This window comes from Protopterus annectens, chromosome 11.part0, assembly GCF_019279795.1.
Source record: "Protopterus annectens isolate FY-2018-M chromosome 11.part0, PAN1.0, whole genome shotgun sequence".
NCBI classification, from domain to species: Eukaryota; Metazoa; Chordata; order Ceratodontiformes; family Protopteridae; genus Protopterus; species Protopterus annectens.
In genome coordinates, this window is record NC_056745.1 from 1479048448 (window position 1) to 1479066387 (window position 17940).

The window sequence follows — 17940 nt, forward strand, 5'->3', positions numbered from 1 at the left end:
GAGGATGCCTAGCCAGGATTGTGCATTGTGTGAAGAAGATTTCCAAAAGATGGGCTTGACTATAAAACAAGGTAGGAAAGTGGCTCTGAATTGCAAGAAGCGACAACAGTTGACAACTCCATGACGGAGGTTGGAGAAGAAAAGCTGAAGTTGCTGCATTTACTTTGTTTTGTCTTACCAGCCTGAAAAAGAAGTACAAATTGTTGATGCTAGTAGTGTGAAAGTGCAAATAAAGATCACTACATTTGCATGATAAGAGAAATAATAAGGAAAGAGGTTCTTTTTGCCAAATGGGAGGTTCTTTTTGCCAAATGGGAAAGGAAATAAAGTATCCCTGAAGTAGTTCTGTACAACATTTACTGTACGGAGACTCTTAGAGACACACCAGTGCACTGGAACTGGTACAAGAGTAACTCTTTACACTGCCCTCTAGTATCTCACTGATGCACGCAGGCTTGACTGCAGCTATATCTTTTATCTCATGAAAACCCTTCTTTTCATCTGTCTTTTTTTGCATTCTGCCATTTGCTGTGCTGACAAGTGCAAGCTTATTCTAGTTGTTAATGCATTCTTCTGAACCTTTTACATGGATCTTCGTAACTACAAATTAAAAAAAAAAAAAAAAATGAAGGAATACCTTATCCAACATCTGTATTTGCAGGTGACAACTTCTACCCCATGGCTACTGTCTGATTTCTTGGTAGCATTGCTGTTATGTGCAGGAAAATGAGACAAAAGGGCAGATGATTTTTTTAAGCACTGTTACTGGTCCAACAGGCAGCACATTTGCCTTTGGTGCAGAAGGCCGTGAGTTATACTTCCATACCAAGTGGGTCAATTACGGACACTACAGTACAGCACAGAGGGGGTGTTGCACTCCTAAGTGTGCCATCCTTCATATATGACATTAAACCAAGGTCCTGTAGGTCAGGTGGATGTAAAACATCCCACAAAACCTAATGAAAACAGTAGGGGAGGTCCCCTTATGTACTGATCAAATTTCCCCTAGTAGACAAAATGTCAGCACAGGTCTCCCCTGAAAAGAGACTACTAGTCTAGTGGGACTAACCTGGTCAACAAAGGAAAAGACTACTAGTCTAGTGGGACTAACCTGGTCAACAAAGGATGAATAAAAGTAAGTAGTTTTCCCATCTGCTACTGCACGTAAAATGGTGCAAGGGTTAAGTAGACATTATTAATCAGAGTATCGTATAGGTTATCTGGCATTATTAGAACAAGGATGTGTCTAATGTCCATAATAAACATTATTGTGACAGAATATGTTGTTAACCTCGTGTTGCTCCGTATTAGGCATTTGTGACCTGACTCAAGGAAAATGCAATGGTCTGTATTTATTTGCCAACTGAGCTAGTGCTTTGTTTTGTTTGTGTAAAATTCACATTTATGTTATATTTATGTACTTACATGAACATTACTATGAACATGGGGGTACCTCAGGGCTGTGTTCTTAGCCCTCTGTTGTTCACCTTTTTGACTCGGGACTGCACCACCACACTTTACTCAAACCACATAATTAAGTTTGCAGATGACATGACTGTCGTTGGTCTCATTAGCAACTATGAATTAGCCTACAGGGAAGAAGTTAGTAAACTTATTGTCTGGTGCGACACAACAACCTCGCACTAAATGTGAACAAGACCAAAGAGATTATTGTTGATTTCAGAAGAAGGCATAAAACACACACTCCACTAACAATTCAAAATTAAATAGTGGAGAGAGTGGAAGGCATACAATTCTTGGGGGTATAATGAGCTATCATGGAACATAAATACTGCTGCTGTTGTAAAGAAACGCACCTTCACTTCCTGTCAAAAATGAGGAAGGTAAACCTCCCCTCTCCAATCCTTACTAGATTCTGCAGAGGCACCACAAAGAGTCTACTAACCAACAGTATTGCAACTTGATATGGTAAATGCTCCACCTCGGACCAAAAGGCCCTCCCAGAAAATGGTTAGAGTAGCAGAAAAAAGTCATCCATGAAATATACCTATAACACAAAAACATTTGTGGAGGCTCTCCATAATAATCTGTCTAAGCAACGGAGACCTCCAAAGCAGAAACGCAAGCAACCTCCATCCCCCAATACATAGCCCACAGACTCACCACTCGACCACAGCCAATAAGGCAAAATAACATACCCAACACACTAGTCATAGGCGAGACTAGTCAGGCACACTGATGTATCACTCACCAGGTGAAACGAGAAGGTTACTGTCAGTTGCCTGCCGGGTGCCAGGATCTGCTACACGCACTCGGGTCACTCCACAACAAATTTGACTCTCATTGTCCATGTTGGTATGAATGACCTGAGACTTACCTCCCTGGACTACATGAAAAGAGACATGGAAGAGCTCTCCAATCTTTTAGCCCAGGCAGGTATGACCCTAGCCCTGAGTAGCATTCTGCCATCACCCAGAATGATACCGCAGTACAAGGACAAAATGATTGACTTCAACAATTGGCTAAGCTTCTGGGGTCGTTCTAAGGGGATCCAGTATCTGTCTGCTTGGGATGACATGGTCAACAGACCACGATGCTTTGCCAGAGATGGCCTGCAACTGTCACCCCTGGGATTACGGATACTGGCTAAGGCTCTTGCTGCCCATATAGTGCCTTTTTTAAGCAAGGTTCAAATAACAAATTCACCACCATAACAGGAACAGGCAAGCAGTTATAATTGTGCATGTTGTGTCTGTACAACTAAAATGACTGAATTCATACATCCTATTAGTGGTAAGAAATTTGATATATATTGTACAGCTACATGTAATACCCAAAATGTGGTGTATTTAGCGCTATGTCAGCAATGTTCATGTTTCTATGTTGGCAAGTCAACCAGGAGGTTGAGAGAGAGGATAACTGAGATTAGAAGGAAAGTGTTAACAAATTCTCCAGCCCAGCATATACACGAAATGGATTTATCACATTTCTTTTCTTGTTGTGTAATGGATATTTTGACTGTGCAGATATCCGGCGTGGGGATTTGAGAAACAAGTTGGATAACAGAGAATATAAATGGATTATTCGCTTACAGGCTGACAAACATCCTGGTCCAAACCACCATTAAACCTATTTTAAAGAAGAAACAACAAATGAAATTTTGGTGAAATGGCTGAGAAAATTGTTTATTCATTCCAGTTTGACTGGGGAGGTCCATTGGGCTCGAGGAGCTTGTTTTTCAGTGGAGGCCCCGGGAGAAAAGCTCCAACAATACATAGTTACATGTTGTTCCTAATGGCTTGATTGTTATATTTGTGATAGGTAGGCTGTGTCATGTGATTGTTAATTTCCTTGTATAAAGGAGATTTTGTTTGTGTGTGAATTTTATTAACACTGAAGAAGGACTTGTGTCTGAAAGCTTTGATGTTAAGTTGTCAATCTCGCCTTCATTCTTGCTGGATGGGTTCGGAGCCGATCCTCGGCTCCGACTCGGCCACTCTAAAAGCTCGAGAGCTAGTTCCACCGGCTCGAGGCTCCCCTATATCCCACAATGCTAGGCGGTAACTCCTCAGATCTCGTTTGCCGCTACAGCGATCGAGGTGTGTTCCTACCGGCTCAGGTTAGTTTTTTGGTAAAGAGCTAGTTTCTTAGCCTTTTCTCCCCTTAAAGTTAATTTTTCTTATAAATAGTTAGTGTTAAATTAGTTTATCCCATTCCCGTTAACTTTCCACCCCCTTTTTTTCCACAAAATCTTAAAAAATTTCCCTCGGGCCCTAGGCCCAGTCCCTCCCTTCCTAGTGGGTGACTGTGTTTTATAGGGAATTTTATTACTATTACTATAATTTGTTTTAAATTAGTGTTAATTTAACCCTAAGTGTAATCAGTGTGTGTGTGCTTGTGTGTTACACTTTCCCTTAGATATGTCTAAGGAATCAAAGGTCTCCGGCTTTAAGAAGTGTGACTCGTGCTGTCAGAAGATGTCTGACAGACGGTCACACTTCTTGTGTGTACTGCCTGGGACCTTTGCACCTGCAGGACTTGTGTGCTGTTTGCCATGGCTTCAGCCCTAGAGTCCTGCAGGAGCGAAAAAATAAACTTATTTTAAGGGGCTTACTTAAGCCTGAGGGTCCCTCGACTCGGTCATCGGGGAAACCCTCAAAGCCTTCTAGACCTTCGGCACCAGCCTCTGAGCCGTCTTCTGGAGGCACTAAAGCTATTCGAACATCGGCCGATGAAACTCTAATAGAAGCCCCGACGGTGTCCTCTGCTCCGGCCGGAGCCGAGGAAGACATTGCTCTGTCGGCTCCGATTTTATTATCGGAACAGACATCCAGGAAGAGGTCCCGATCTCCTTCTATCGGCTCCAGCATCACCCTTGTTGTCTGAACGGAGCCATAGATCCCACTCTTCTAGGTCTTCCAGGTTATCGGACCATGACCTTCAGAGAGTAGTGAGTCGACTTCTTAAGTCCGAGGCATTAGCCCAGATGCTTCAAAGTCCGACTCAACAGTCGAGACCTATTCCTACCACTCAATCTATTCCTCCTCTGACTCTGAGTTCGGAGCCGGGGCGGCTCGGACCCGATACTGGGGTGGCGTATACCTTTATCTTCGGTTCCGTCGTCGGCTCCGATGTCTTCTTTGGAAGAATCTCGGCGCCGGACTTCCCTCGTCAGCTCCGAGGGGGCGAGTGGCATCGGACCCTTGTCCGACCCCGCTCTCCCTCTCGGTGCTTCGGCGCTGGTGAGTTCGGCTCGGACATCGGCCTCGGAGCCATCACTGTCGGTGCCGGGGGAGGTTTTCCGTTTTTCGGAACGGAGACCTTCGGCTCTGCCTGACAAGGGTGCCTTTGAGGTCATGAGGAGCGTGTTAGAACCAGGTTCTACTCCCCAGTCGGTTCTTTCTGCCCCTCCCCCTATGGTGCCTCCGGTGATTTCGACTCACTCTCTCATCCCCGATCGTAGAGAGCCAGCTCCTCAAGTTTCCCCATGTGGGGATCTCCTCCTCTTCCAAGGCCTCTCCTGACCCTGCAGGAGAGCCCCCTAGGAAAAAGCAGTGTAAGAGGAAGCACATTGACTCCCCTGAGTGTCACCTCTGACACTGATTTAGAGGATTCTGAAGGTTCCCCTCGTTCCCCCTCTGAAGATGTCTCTCTTTTGCAGACATCCTTGAAATCTTAAAACAGAGGGGGAATTGGCCAGCCCTCAACCCTTCAGAGGATGAATCAGTGTACCTTGAGGCGTTTGGCTCTCGCCCTTCCACCTCCTGGGTGTCCCCTCCCTTTGACCCCCTTATGCAAGTGGTGGCAAAGAAGGCTTGGGCGGCTCCTGACTCAGTGGAACCCACCCCCAGGAGACCATCTAAGTTCATCACGGCCCCCAAGGATAAAGAGTTTCTGACCAAAGGCATCTCTGTTAATGCTATGGTGGTGGCTGCAGCTACCAAGAAGGAGTTAGCTGATCCTTCGGTGCCTGTTCATCCTCCTACCAAGGAATCTAGGTCGATGGACAGGTACGGGAAGCGGATGTTCTCGTCAGCGACCTTTACTATGAGATCGCTGAATTACCTGTGTCATTTTACTCTACTTCAGAGGGATTTACTCAAGGAAGCGAGTGAAATGTTGAAGGACCCAACAGCTGCGGGTTTTCAGGACAGGATGAACTCTCAGCTGGCTACCCTTAATTCTATAACCAACTCCTCCATGCGCCTCCTTTCATATGCGGCTGATGGAGCAAGTAGAGCGGCAGGTACAGGTGTAGCCTTGCGTAGGCACGCCTGGATGCGGCTTTGTAACTTTGCGGACCCCTTTAAGGCGTCCTTCACTAATTCCCCCTTTGATGGATCATCCCTCTTTGGTCCTCAAGTGAAGGAAACCCTGACTAGGTGCGAGACTGATGGCAAAACTCTTTCTGCCATCGGAGTCCGTTTTTCTACTCCTTCTAGACCTTACCCCAAAGGTCAGAAGGGGGGAAAGATGTGGTTCCGTAAACAATCTCAAGGAGACTTGCCTGACGCACAGAGTCGATTCCCCTCTAGAGGCAGAGGGGGGAACAACAATGGTAGACACCGTCCCAGAGGCAGAGGGGGCCCGCAGAATCAGGGCAGTCGAGAATCCTTTTCCGACAAGCCCTTTCAGCATCCCTGAGGTGTTGCCCGACTGTCCACCTTCGGAGGCAGTCGGGGGAAGGTTGTCACTGTACCCAAAAGCCTGGCTATCTTTAACTCAAGACAAATGGGTACAGTCTATCATTTCCGAAGGCTACAGAATCCCTTTCCTTTTCATTCCAAAGCTGTTCAAAAAATCCCTTCCAGACGTTCCACCCAGTCAAAGGGAGCAAGCAGCATTAGAAATTTCAAAGCTACTCGTAAAAAGAGCTATTCAACCAGTGCCAGCAGACCAAGTAGGATCCGGAACCTACTCCAAATTCTTTTTGGTTTCAAAGAAAACGGGACTGGAGACCCATTTTGGATCTCAGCAACTTGAACAAGTTTATCAAGAAAACAAAGTTCCGGATGGTCACGCTGCAGTCCATTCTTCCTCTTTTGGAACGGGACAGCTGGATGTGCTCCATAGATCTCCAGGACGCGTACTATCACATCAAGATGAATCGACGCTCCAGGAGATTTCTCCGCTTCAGGCTGGGAACCAGTCATTTTCAATTCAGAGCCCTGCCCTTTGGTCTCACTACAGCCCCCAGAGTGTTTACCAAATGCATGGCAGTGGTAGCCTCTCATCTGAGACGTCAAGGATTCCAGGTGTTTCCTTATTTAGACGACTGGCTCCTTACAGCCCCCACCAAGCATCTTTTACTCCTCGCCAGAGACTACACCTTTCGCACATGTCCGGCATTAGGCATTTCAATAAACTACGAAAAGTCTGTCTTGTCGCCTTGTCGTGTTATTACTTTCATAGGAGCAAATCTAGACACAGTCAAGATGTCAGCCAGACTCGCAGAGCAGAGGATAGCAGACATTCACAAACAGGTCTTTCTTCTTTTGCAGAACAACAAAGTCAAAGCCAGACAGATCCTGAAAGTCTTGGGGATTATGGCGGCGGCCATACCTCTCCTACCATTAGTTCGCTTCCACATGAGGATTTTGCAATGGATGCTCTTCACACAATGGTCTTACCAAAGCCTTCCAATGTCCCATCCTATTCGGATAACTCAGTCGCAAGAGTCATCTCTTGGTGGATCACATCTCCTCAGCTCCTCCTAGGGAGACCTTTTGTCCCTCCCCCTCCGGTTGCTACAGTGACAACGGACGCCTCCCTGATCGGGTGGGGGGGGCATTTCCAGGGCAGGACAGTCCAGGGCATGTGGCAACCGTTCGAGTGCCACTTGCACATAAACGTTCTAGAGATGAGAGCAGTGCTTCTAGCGTTGCAAGCCCTACAAGACTCTCTTCCCAAGGGAACTATAGCAATACAAACGGACAACATGTCTGTAGTGTGGTACATCAACAAACAAGGCGGAACCAGGTCTTACCCCCTATGTCGAGAGGCACTCAGACTATGGCAATGGGCGATTTCTTCTCAGCGATTTCTGTTAGCAACGCACATCCCCGGGAAGTCCAATGTGATTGCGGACAAATTGAGCAGAGCTATTCTCATGCCTCACGAGTGGTCTCTGAACAATTCAGTGTTGGAGAAAGTTTTTCGAAAGTGGGGCAGGCCCTGGTGCGACCTTTTCGCTACTCCCCAAAGCAGCAAGTGCAATGATTTTTTCACCCTCTTTCCCCAACCAGGCCATCCCAGCAGAGACGCTGTAGTGCACATTTGGCCCCAGGGACTTCTATATGCCTTTCCTCCCTTCCCACTGATATCCCAGCTGATGCAGAAAGCCATCGCTCAGGAAGCTTCTATGATCCTCATTGCCCCTTACTGGCCTCGACAAATTTGGTTCCCCTTTCTCCACCGTTATCTGTTGGAACAACCTTGGCATCTGGACCCAGTTCCAGACCTCTTGACCCATCAGTCGGGTCAGTTGCATCACTCCCTTCCCTCTCTGAACCTCACAGCTTGGTTCCTCCAATTCCGACCTTAGCCAGGCTTCCTTTGATATCTCACTCAGTTAGAGATATCTTGATTGCCTCTCATAAATCTTCCACTCGGAAGATTTATCATAGCAAGTGGAAACGTTTTTCCTATTGGGCGCAGTCAAAGAATATAGATCCTTTCACTGCTTCTATTCAAACAGTTCTAGACTTTCTAGCCGAACTTTTCCATGCAGGTTCGTCCCCATCTACCATTTAGAGTTCAATTGGCTGCAATTTCGAACTTTCATGTTGGAATCTCAGAGTCCTCGATCATGTCTCACAAACTCTGCAAGGCCTTTTTAAAGGGAGTCTTTCTACTCAAACCACCCATTAGAGATCCTCCTCCTCAATGGGATCTCAACTTGGTTCTGACATCCTTAATTCTTCCCCTCCCTGCGGCCTCATGTTCTATAAAGTTACTTTCTTGGAAGAGACACTTTTTAGTAGCTATCACCTCAGCTAGAAGAGTCTCCGAACTCCATGCTCTGTGTAGTCAACCCCCTTATCTGGTATTTCATAAAGACAGGGTGTCCTTGCGTACTAACCCGTCTTTTTTGCCCAAAGTAGCTTCTTTGGCAAATTTGAATCAAACCATTGAGCTTCCTGTTTTCTTCCCAAATTATTCTAATAGGTCAGAACAAAAGTTACACTGTTTAGATGTTCATCGCCAACTTGGGTACTATTTAGACAGGACCAAACAATTCAGGAAATCTGACCAACTGTTTGTTTATTATGCAGAAGGTAGAATGGCCTTCCAGTCTCTAAAGTCTCTCTCTAGATGGCTCACTTCATTGATTACCCTAGTGTATGAGACAAGACATCAACTGTTGCCATCCAAACCCAGGGCTCATTCAACTAGAGCTTTAGCCACTTCTGTAGCTTTCCAAGACAGGCTGCCTATTGATTTGATTTGTTCGGCAGCTACTTGGGCTTCTCCCCATACCTTCATTTCTCATTATAAGTTGGATTTGGCCTCTAGAGACCGAGCCAACTTTGGTTCCACTGTACTCAAGTGTCTGTTCCGATAGGCCACCCGGGACAAGGTGCTAGGGACGCAGTCCCATCCAGCAAGAATGAAGGTGAGATTGACAACTTAACATTTAGAAGTTATGTACCTACCATAACGTTCCATGTTAGTTGTCTTCTTCTCGCCTTCTTTCTTGCATCCCACCCTCCTTCCCCCTAGCCAGAACAGACCTAGAAGAGTTTTCTTCTTTGTTCCTTATGGAATTTTATTGCTGGCCTTAGCTTTCAAACGAGATCTGAGGAGTTGCCGCCTAGCATTGTGGGTTATAGGGGAGCCTCGAGCCGGTGGAACTAGCTCTCGAGCTTTTAGAGTGGCCGAGTCGGAGTCGAGGATCTGCTCTGAACCCATCCAGCAAGAAAGAAGGCGAGAAGAAGACAACTAACATGGAACGTTATGGTAGGTACATAACTTCTAATTTTTTATTAAAAGTATATTGGTGCGGAACCTTCTTTTGCTTTGGAGTTTTGTACTTTGTTGGTTCCACTTCCTCATTGGTTCACTTTGTGACTATTTATACACACACAGTTCCAATAGTCGTAGGAGCAATGGGTCTTATAAAGAATTTAGACGTTTGGATATGTAACCGATACATACAACTCCATATGAATTGCAGGAGTAATTTCTGGGCATGTTGCAGTTGCTGCGAAGAGAGCTTTTGACTAACGTCTAAGATTGAAACAATACTAATTTCATGAACTCTAATCATACTTCGACTTGGGAATGGATACATTCCCATCATGGTATTAGAAACCCAAAGGTTTAGGAGAAATTCAAAAAAGACAGAAATAATGAAGCATTGTTCAGTTGCATGCTTTATTGAATTGGCTCATACCTCTCAAATGTTCAGATATTTGGCTTGTATTTTTGGTTCGCTCCTTATAAAAAGATGATTGACTTTAATAATTGGCTTAGTTTCTGGTGTCATTCTAAGGGGGTGCAATATTTGTCGGGATGGAAGGAGATTGTCAATAGACCATGCTGCTTTTTCCAGGGATGGTCTACACCTGTCCCCTCTAGGCTTTTGAATATTGGCTAAAACATAGTCTTCCCCCATGGTGTCTTTTTTTAGGCAATGTCATACTAAAAATTCTTCCGACGTAGCTAATCAAAACCAAGAAAATCTAAAGGTATTACTGCTCAATGCTAGGAGTCTAAGCAAAAATACTCCACTCCCTGGAAGCTGTCGTTACCCTAGAGAATGCTGACATCTGTGCGGTCACTGAAACATGGATTAAAGCATGTTTTAGAGCACAACAGTGCAAGGCTATAATGCCTTCCACACATTTAGGCCAGCTACTTCACAGGCAGGCACTTGAGGTGGAGGTGTCTGTTTACATAAACATACTTCAAAGCTGGTCAGACAGGACAATGCACTTGAGCTGCTCCATGTTCAAATCACCATAAGTGAAGTCCAATACCACTTCCTCGCAAGCTATAGGGCCCCCTCTATGACCCAGGAAACCCATACTATATATTTAAACTTATTAGAAGCACTAACCATCCAACCTAACGGCATATTAAGGGGTGACTTTAGTTACCCCACTATTAACTGGGAATCCTATACGACACCATGCATGCACAGAGATTCCTGGATTTTGTAAACATAAACTCTCTGCATCAGGTAGTCAATACACCAACCAGGGGTGCAACCATACTGGATCTGGTCCTCACTAATATGGGACATTGCTGCACACCCCCCCTACTGTAATGCCTTCCCTGGTAAGGTCAGACCACAAAATGGTCTCCTTTGAAGTAAAAAATAAAACCTGACCCCCAGCTAAACCTGGAATATTCAGGAACTATTCTAAGGCTAACTTCCTGCTATTAAGCGAGAACCTGGCAACATTTCAAGTCCCCATAAACCCTGAGAACACATCTGCCTGTGCAGAACTGTTCATGGAAACCCTGCACAAGCATGTTAATAGCTGCATAGAGGCAGCTGTACTCACCAGGAGGAAGTACAGAACTAACTCAAACAAGCCACCCTGGCGGAATTGTAAAATCCATCAGCTGTAAAACAGGAGGAAAAGCATGGAAAAAATTTAGGAGGTGCAGCATGCAGCAGGATAAAAGCACTCTCATTGAACTAAAACAACTCTGAGGACAAATAGTCTACCAAAGCCAAATTTCAGGTAGGTTTGGCCTCCCAGGCCAAGGACAACCACAAAGCATTCTTTAGCTATGTCCACAACCTCAGACATAACACACGGCTGTGTGCACAGCTCATTATAAATGGAGTCACCTGTACTGAGCCAGAAGATGTAGCAAACCTCCTTGCTGATAAATTCAGCTCCAACTTTACCCCTCCTCTCCCCCTCAATCTTCCATCAGGGAAATATCAAATATAACTCCCCCTACTGTCGCTAGGGAATGGCTCCTTAATGCTCAGGAACACTACATCATTGGGCCCAGACAATATCCCAGGATGCCTTCTAAATAGCATGAAATATGACCTATCGGGGCCTTTAGAATTACTATTTAAATGTAGCCTCCAAAAACAGGCTTTGTGCCTCATGAATGGAGAAAGGCAACACCTCTGCACAAAGGTGGGCCATCTACAGACCCTGGAAACTAAAGACCCACAAGTCTCATGTCTTGTATGCAAAGTCATAGAAAGAATTGTCATGGAGATGATCAGTAGAGATGTAGTAAATCTCTAGACAATGGACCCAACCCAGTTTGGTTTCTTCAAGGGCAGATCATGCTTGCTCAACGTGGTGGACTTCTTTGAGAAGGTCACCAAAGCAATGGCTGAGGGCAGAATTCTTCACGCTGCTTACCTTGACCTGGCCAAGGCCTTTGACAACACCCCACTCGGGCATTGTTGACACTCAAGAGGTTGGGTACAAGTCCATATGTCACCCGGTGGGTACTCAACAGTCTCACAGACAGAACCCAGTAAGTTAGAATTGGGGTGTCTGCCTCTACAGAGAGGTCAGTCACAAGTGCATTCCCTCGGGGATCCATCCTTGGACCACTCCTTTTTGGCATTTACTTCTCAGAAGTCAAGGCCAATGTCGGTGGTCTCTGGCTGATTAAATGTGCAGGTTGCAAATTTAGAGCCATCATTCAATCCCACACTGACACAAATGTTCTCCAAAAGGGGCTGACAGACAAATAACCGGTGTCAGAGCCATGGACTAAAAGTAAATGCCAAGAAATGCATAATAGTATGCTTTGGGAAGTCATCCATCCCTGGTAGCTATCCCATTGACAACACACCCCTTGGAGTTGACCCAGTAGTCAGGAACTTGGGGACACACCAATAGTAATCTAATCTTTGATCGTCACATGTCTACAGTGGTGAGGACATCCATTGTATGTTGTGCAACTTATAAACAAAGTTATGGCATCCAAGTCCAAGCAACTCCATGTTCCACTGTGTTTGGCATTCATCCAGACCTACTATTGAGTACAATATCCCCTTTGGTATGTACCTAACCAGGCATATCCAACAATTGGAACATCCACAGAGGTTCCTCATTAAAAGAATACAGGGCATAAGTAATGTATCCTGTGCAGACCAACTTAAGGCCCTATCCCTGTATTCTGTCTCCTACAGGCTTTTGAGGGGTGCTCTATGCCTGGCATACAGGGCATTGTCAGACCCCACTCTGGACCTCCTGCATATCCACAAAACAAATAGTACCAGAATTACCCATTCTAAAGACTAATATAAATAGGGCCTGCTGGAGAGATAGGTATGTATCCCAGAGACTACCCAGTTTATGGAACAGGCTCCCCATCCACATGAAGCAGAATTCCTCCTTAATCCAATTCAAGTGCAACTTGGACAATTGGATGGGAAACCGGAAATTCATCCCTGGTTTGGCACTTGTCTCTAATGGACACTGGTAACCTGTAAATGTTTCATCTCCCAGGACTTTTTCATCTTCCAAGCCCCTGCTTACGCTTATCAAAGGTATCAGAATTTCTCAGAAATTTGGGGTGCATAGTTAGGTTAAAAAGGCCCTTGTGGTTGTTAGCCTAAACACCTATGAGCCAAAAGTTTGTAGTTTTCTGGCAAATCTCTGGAATGCTCTGAGAATTGAAGTCTCTAAGTAATGACCATATATTTGAGTCTGACTTCATATCCTTCAGAAAATGCATGCCAACTCAAATTTTGTTATTCTAGCAACTTTCTAAGTTTTTAAGAGCAATATTTAAAATTTGTCCCTATTTTGGGCATTTGTCCCCCCCCCCCTCAATTATTTCAGGCGTTAATGCAATAAATCTGGATTAAGAGGTTGCGTGGTATAATCTGTGTCTGTCTTGCATATGTATTTTTGTTGACTGACCTGAGTGGGTTTGTCTAAAGACCCTTTTTAACTCTGACCCGTGCAACAAGGCAGTAATGCAGTTTCCAGTTAGACATGATACTAATGCATTACAGCTTTCTAACATTTTCTTAGTTTCAATTATTTATAATTTAACCAAGTAGACTGGCTGGACTGATGATCACTGAGCCATGACCTGGGCCAGACTAGGCAGGCAAATGTACAAGAAGCTGTGTAGCATACAATCCATACAGAGTAGGAAAACAGTGCAGCCTGTATACTTGAAACTACTCCACTTTCTGACAGTAACCGTGCATAAACTACTACTTGCTGAAAAATAGTACAGTATAGTTACCAGAACTTACAACTATTGTCCATGAAGCCAGGCGTTTTCTGTGGGCAAAGTAGAGTTAACTTTTATAAACTAGAAATGTAGAAGTATAGGCTAGTGGGAGAAGGAAATTAAGGGCCAAAGTATAGGATAGTGGGAGAAGGAAAAAAAAAGGGCCAAAGTATAGGATGGTGGGAGAAGGAAATAAAGGGCCAAAGTATAGGATGGTGGGAGAAGGAAATTAAGGGCCAAAGTATAGGATAGTGGGAGAAGGAAATAAAGGGCCAAAGTATAGGATGGTGGGAGAAGGAAATAAAGGGCCAAAGTATAGGATGGTGGGAGAAGGAAATAAAGGGCCAAAGTATAGGATGGTGGGAGAAGGAAATAAAGGGCCAAAGTATAGGATGGTGGGAGAAGGAACTAAAGGGCCAAAAGTTGCTAGCATCGAGGCAAGGTGGAGTAACACTGGATAAGGAGAACCCTTTAAAATAAGGGGGTGAACAGCACTAATGGTAATGAGCAATGTCTGAGCATGCTGTTGAGGTTGTGGGGGACACCTGCACTTTCAAGTGGTTAAACAGTGCATGTCTAAACGTTTGTTGCTGTACATTGTGATATCCAGTAATTTAAATTAAAGCAACCGAGCACATGTCTGACAGGTATGGTAGGGAAGACCTGCTTGATTAATAGACATAAACAGATATGTTAAGATAGATGAAAGTAGATGATTACAGAAGGTAAATAAAACCCAAAATGTTAGATTGGTAAAGCATTTAACACAGGAATCAGGACTGTTGAGAGAAGTTCATGTGGTATAACAGAAGTAAATTGTATATATTAATGTGCAGTTAAACTGTATTTTTTTGCAGTAACACTACTTGGGGAATGAAAGGAAACAAGTAAAGTAGTACCATGGAAGCACTGAATATGTAGTACTATAAATGAAGCACTTAAGACAAGAAGGATTATTGTTGAAAATATAGAAAAGGGAGCAATCATTAAAAAAAATACTTGGGAAAATAGACATGGTAAAAGAAAGAGGACACTACTGCTGTGGAACAAAGTTCATCCCTGTCCATATTCAAGCATAACTAAGATCTATGGAAGTGAAACGGAAAGTACACCCCAGGACCGCTCCTAAATGCTTTATATGTGGCATGGGTCCCTTCAAATTGTCTATGATATGATCCCAGTTATTCTTTAAGTGTAATATAATTGGGCGTGGGATGGGCAAGGCCAGTCTGTAACCAAATAAGAGGTTATTTTGAGCACACAAGGGGAAACTAGCCAAGTTTAAAATGGCCCACAAAGGCAGCTAGCTTGGTACTTGCCTATGAACCTCTTCACAAAACACAAGACAGTCTGTGTACTGGCTGGTCCCAGTTGGATAACCTGCAGGATTCTAGCCACAGCAGGCAGGTGCCGCACTCGACAGTAGCAGTCGTACTTCTCTGCAGATTATGTTGCTCTGTGTACAGAGTAGGATAACCTTCAGGACTCTAGCCACAGCAGCAGTTGCCACCCTCAACAGTACCAGTCACACTTCTCTGCTGATTGTCAGTGCCTCAGTTAAAAAAAAAAAAAAAAAAAGTTGGCAGAGGAGTTCCATATGGTACAGGCAACCCCAATAACCTTAATCGCATCTTTTCACCACACACACACACACACACACACACACACACACACACACACTGATGCTGTAGAGCCCCTTCTGTTGGGCACTCCAGCAGCAGATTCCTCACTCCCGTAATATTACAGTGACCTTAGTTCTACCTTCATGCCTAACTAATGACTATTTTTATGAACTGCAGTTAGGTTTAATGGCTGAATACAATGCTACAGGGAACAGATTGTTTTAATAATATGTGTCAGACACTTAAATCTGTTCTCTAAAATATAGCAGTGAAGGTGTTCTTCATGTTTCACTGTTGCAGTCATCACATTTGGGTTATCTGCTTGCAGTAGCCCTCAGTTGGCCTAATTATCAAAATCTTGGGTCCTGCGTCAGTTGCTGTCTCATCTTCCATGACATCAGGTAGTCCGGGATATAAAGCATGCAGCTGACACCATTACATCAGTCTTTCTTGCCGTGTGGTGCCCAAAGCAGAAGCAGTTCGCAAGTGCCGGTCGGCCAACTCCTGAAATTTTCGTTTTCGAGTTTCAGAACTGAAGTCTTGAACTAAAGCTAAATACCCCGTTGGGGAAACTTTTTCTTGCTCTAAATCGATGTCAGTAAGTCAATAATTGTATTTCTTGTGGAAAGCAAATACTCAAAGATTTTCATTCATACTGTATTCCTTGCCTAGGCCGTGATTGACGTACCTTGCTGTCGGTTTTGTGTGTTATTTAAACAACAAACTATTCGTCGTCTGCATATTTACACTTCTAAATATTTTGGTACTCTGTTCAATTACCCAGATATGGCTTCGGTAAGCCACCCAACTACAGACATTCTAAAAAAATGCAAAGATAAAGATGGAGACAGACTGCCAAGGGCCAAAGCTGCTGACGATGCTTCCCCTAAGCTAGTCAGCAGTTCGCCGGTACTCAGTGAGGTGCTTTCGCAGCTCCTGATACTCGCTACTTCATATTCGCAGGCTTCTACTGAGACCCATTTGGAGTCCGGTATGCTGCGAGATACTTCAACTGTGGAACCCGCGGATGTCTCTACCTTGGATGGGTCCAGAGCCGCTGTGCAGGCACCAGCTTCTTAGGGTGTATTCAGGCCTACGGACTTGCATGTTAAACAGACGCCATCTTCTTCTTCAAGGCCTAAAACTCAATCCATGCCTAGAAAACCGACGCCCAGACCGTATGGTTAGGCCTCTATGCCTAAAAAAAAAAAAGAATGGCCGAAGACCTTATTACTTTAAATAGGGGAAGCCAACCTTCCCCCTCTGAGACCTTGGACTGAATTTGCTTATGATTCTTCTGATCAGGATTCTGAAATTTCTGTTTCCTCTGACCAGGATTTACCCTTATCTACCTATGAGGATTCTGATGCAGAGGACTCTATTCCCTCTGCTCCCCCCCCCCCCCCCCCCCCAGAAGATTTCTCTTTTGGTGAAACCTTGCATACTCTCGGGGAGCATTTTCACTGGGAAAGCCAGGATTACTCCGATTCTAAAAAGAGACTTGGGGATTTCTTACTCCTGCCCCAACACAGGCCTTTAGCTATCCCCCCCATATACTGGACTTTGTTGATTATGCCTTTTTGGAGTCTAGCTTGGCCCCTGACTCTTTACCTCCTGCTCCCAGAAAACCAGATGGGTATTACAGGGTTCCTGACTCTCACAAGTTCCTCTTTAAAAATCCTACTGCGGGTCCTGAGTCCATTTCACAGGGATACAAGGGCATTAAGGCTACTACTGCCAAAATTCCCACCCCCTCTGATAGAGATTTGAGGGCACTGGATAGATGGGTTAAGAAGGTGTACACTTTGCAACCTTGGCCATTAGGGCCTTAAAACTGTAAAGTATCAGCAGTATATTATTGGATTGCTTAAACAGAAACTGGTGTTGATTCCTGACTGTGCTGAAAATAAAGATTTACAGGATTTAATGCATTCTGCTGAACAAGTTGGAAAACCATACTTTGCAATGTGGCTTTGATTCACTAGAGGCATCTTGCAGGGCTGCTGTCATTGTGTCTGTTCTTAGAAGGCATACTTGGCTTAAGGAGCAATCTTTGCCAGGTCATGTTAAAGCTAAATTGCTGGATGCTCCCTTAAACCAGGACTACCTGTTTGGCAACAAAGCAGAAGTAGTACTTTAAAAAGATGGAGGAAAAATCTAAATCTATGCAAACTGTTAAAGATTTCCTGCAAATACAGCCTCCAAGATTTAGTAGGCATTGGCCCTCTAAGAATTGGTCCTTTCCTGCCTCTTCCAGGCCTTCTCACTCCAAACCCAGAACCAGCAGAACACCCAGGCTTCAGTTCAAAGGTACGCACAGGACTAAGCAGTGGGGGGCTCCCACTTCCAAAGCAGGGAGTAAGACCCCCCCCCACACACACACCCCCATGGTAAACTGTCTCAATGACTAAAACTTCCAAGCCCTTCTCAACTGATTGCTCTTTTAGGGGGAAAGATTGCTCTGCAGGCAAAAAACTGGGAACTCATTACCCAGGACAAATGGATTTTAAACAGTTTCCCAAGGATACAGATTCCACTTCTGCACTTTACCAACCCCAAATGGTTGGCCAGATCTATCCCCAAATCAGTGGGCAGAGGCTCAAAAGCAAGTTCTCTCCCTAAGTATAAGGTCTATTCAAACTGTCCCAGAAGAGGAAAGGGGACAAGGTTTCTA

At 44.6% G+C, this 17940-nt stretch overlaps 1 protein-coding gene across 1 annotated transcript in view; it reads right to left on the bottom strand.

Annotated features, from left to right (window-relative positions):
- Nucleotides 1-560: 560 nt before the first annotated feature.
- The window catches only part of LOC122815092 (transcriptional regulator QRICH1-like), a 235276-nt gene continuing 217896 nt past the window's right edge, over nt 561-17940 (bottom strand). The window contains exon 6 of the mRNA XM_044087334.1: nt 561-600. Within this exon, the coding sequence (XP_043943269.1) occupies nt 561-600 (40 nt within the window). The remainder of the gene's footprint in view (nt 601-17940) is intronic.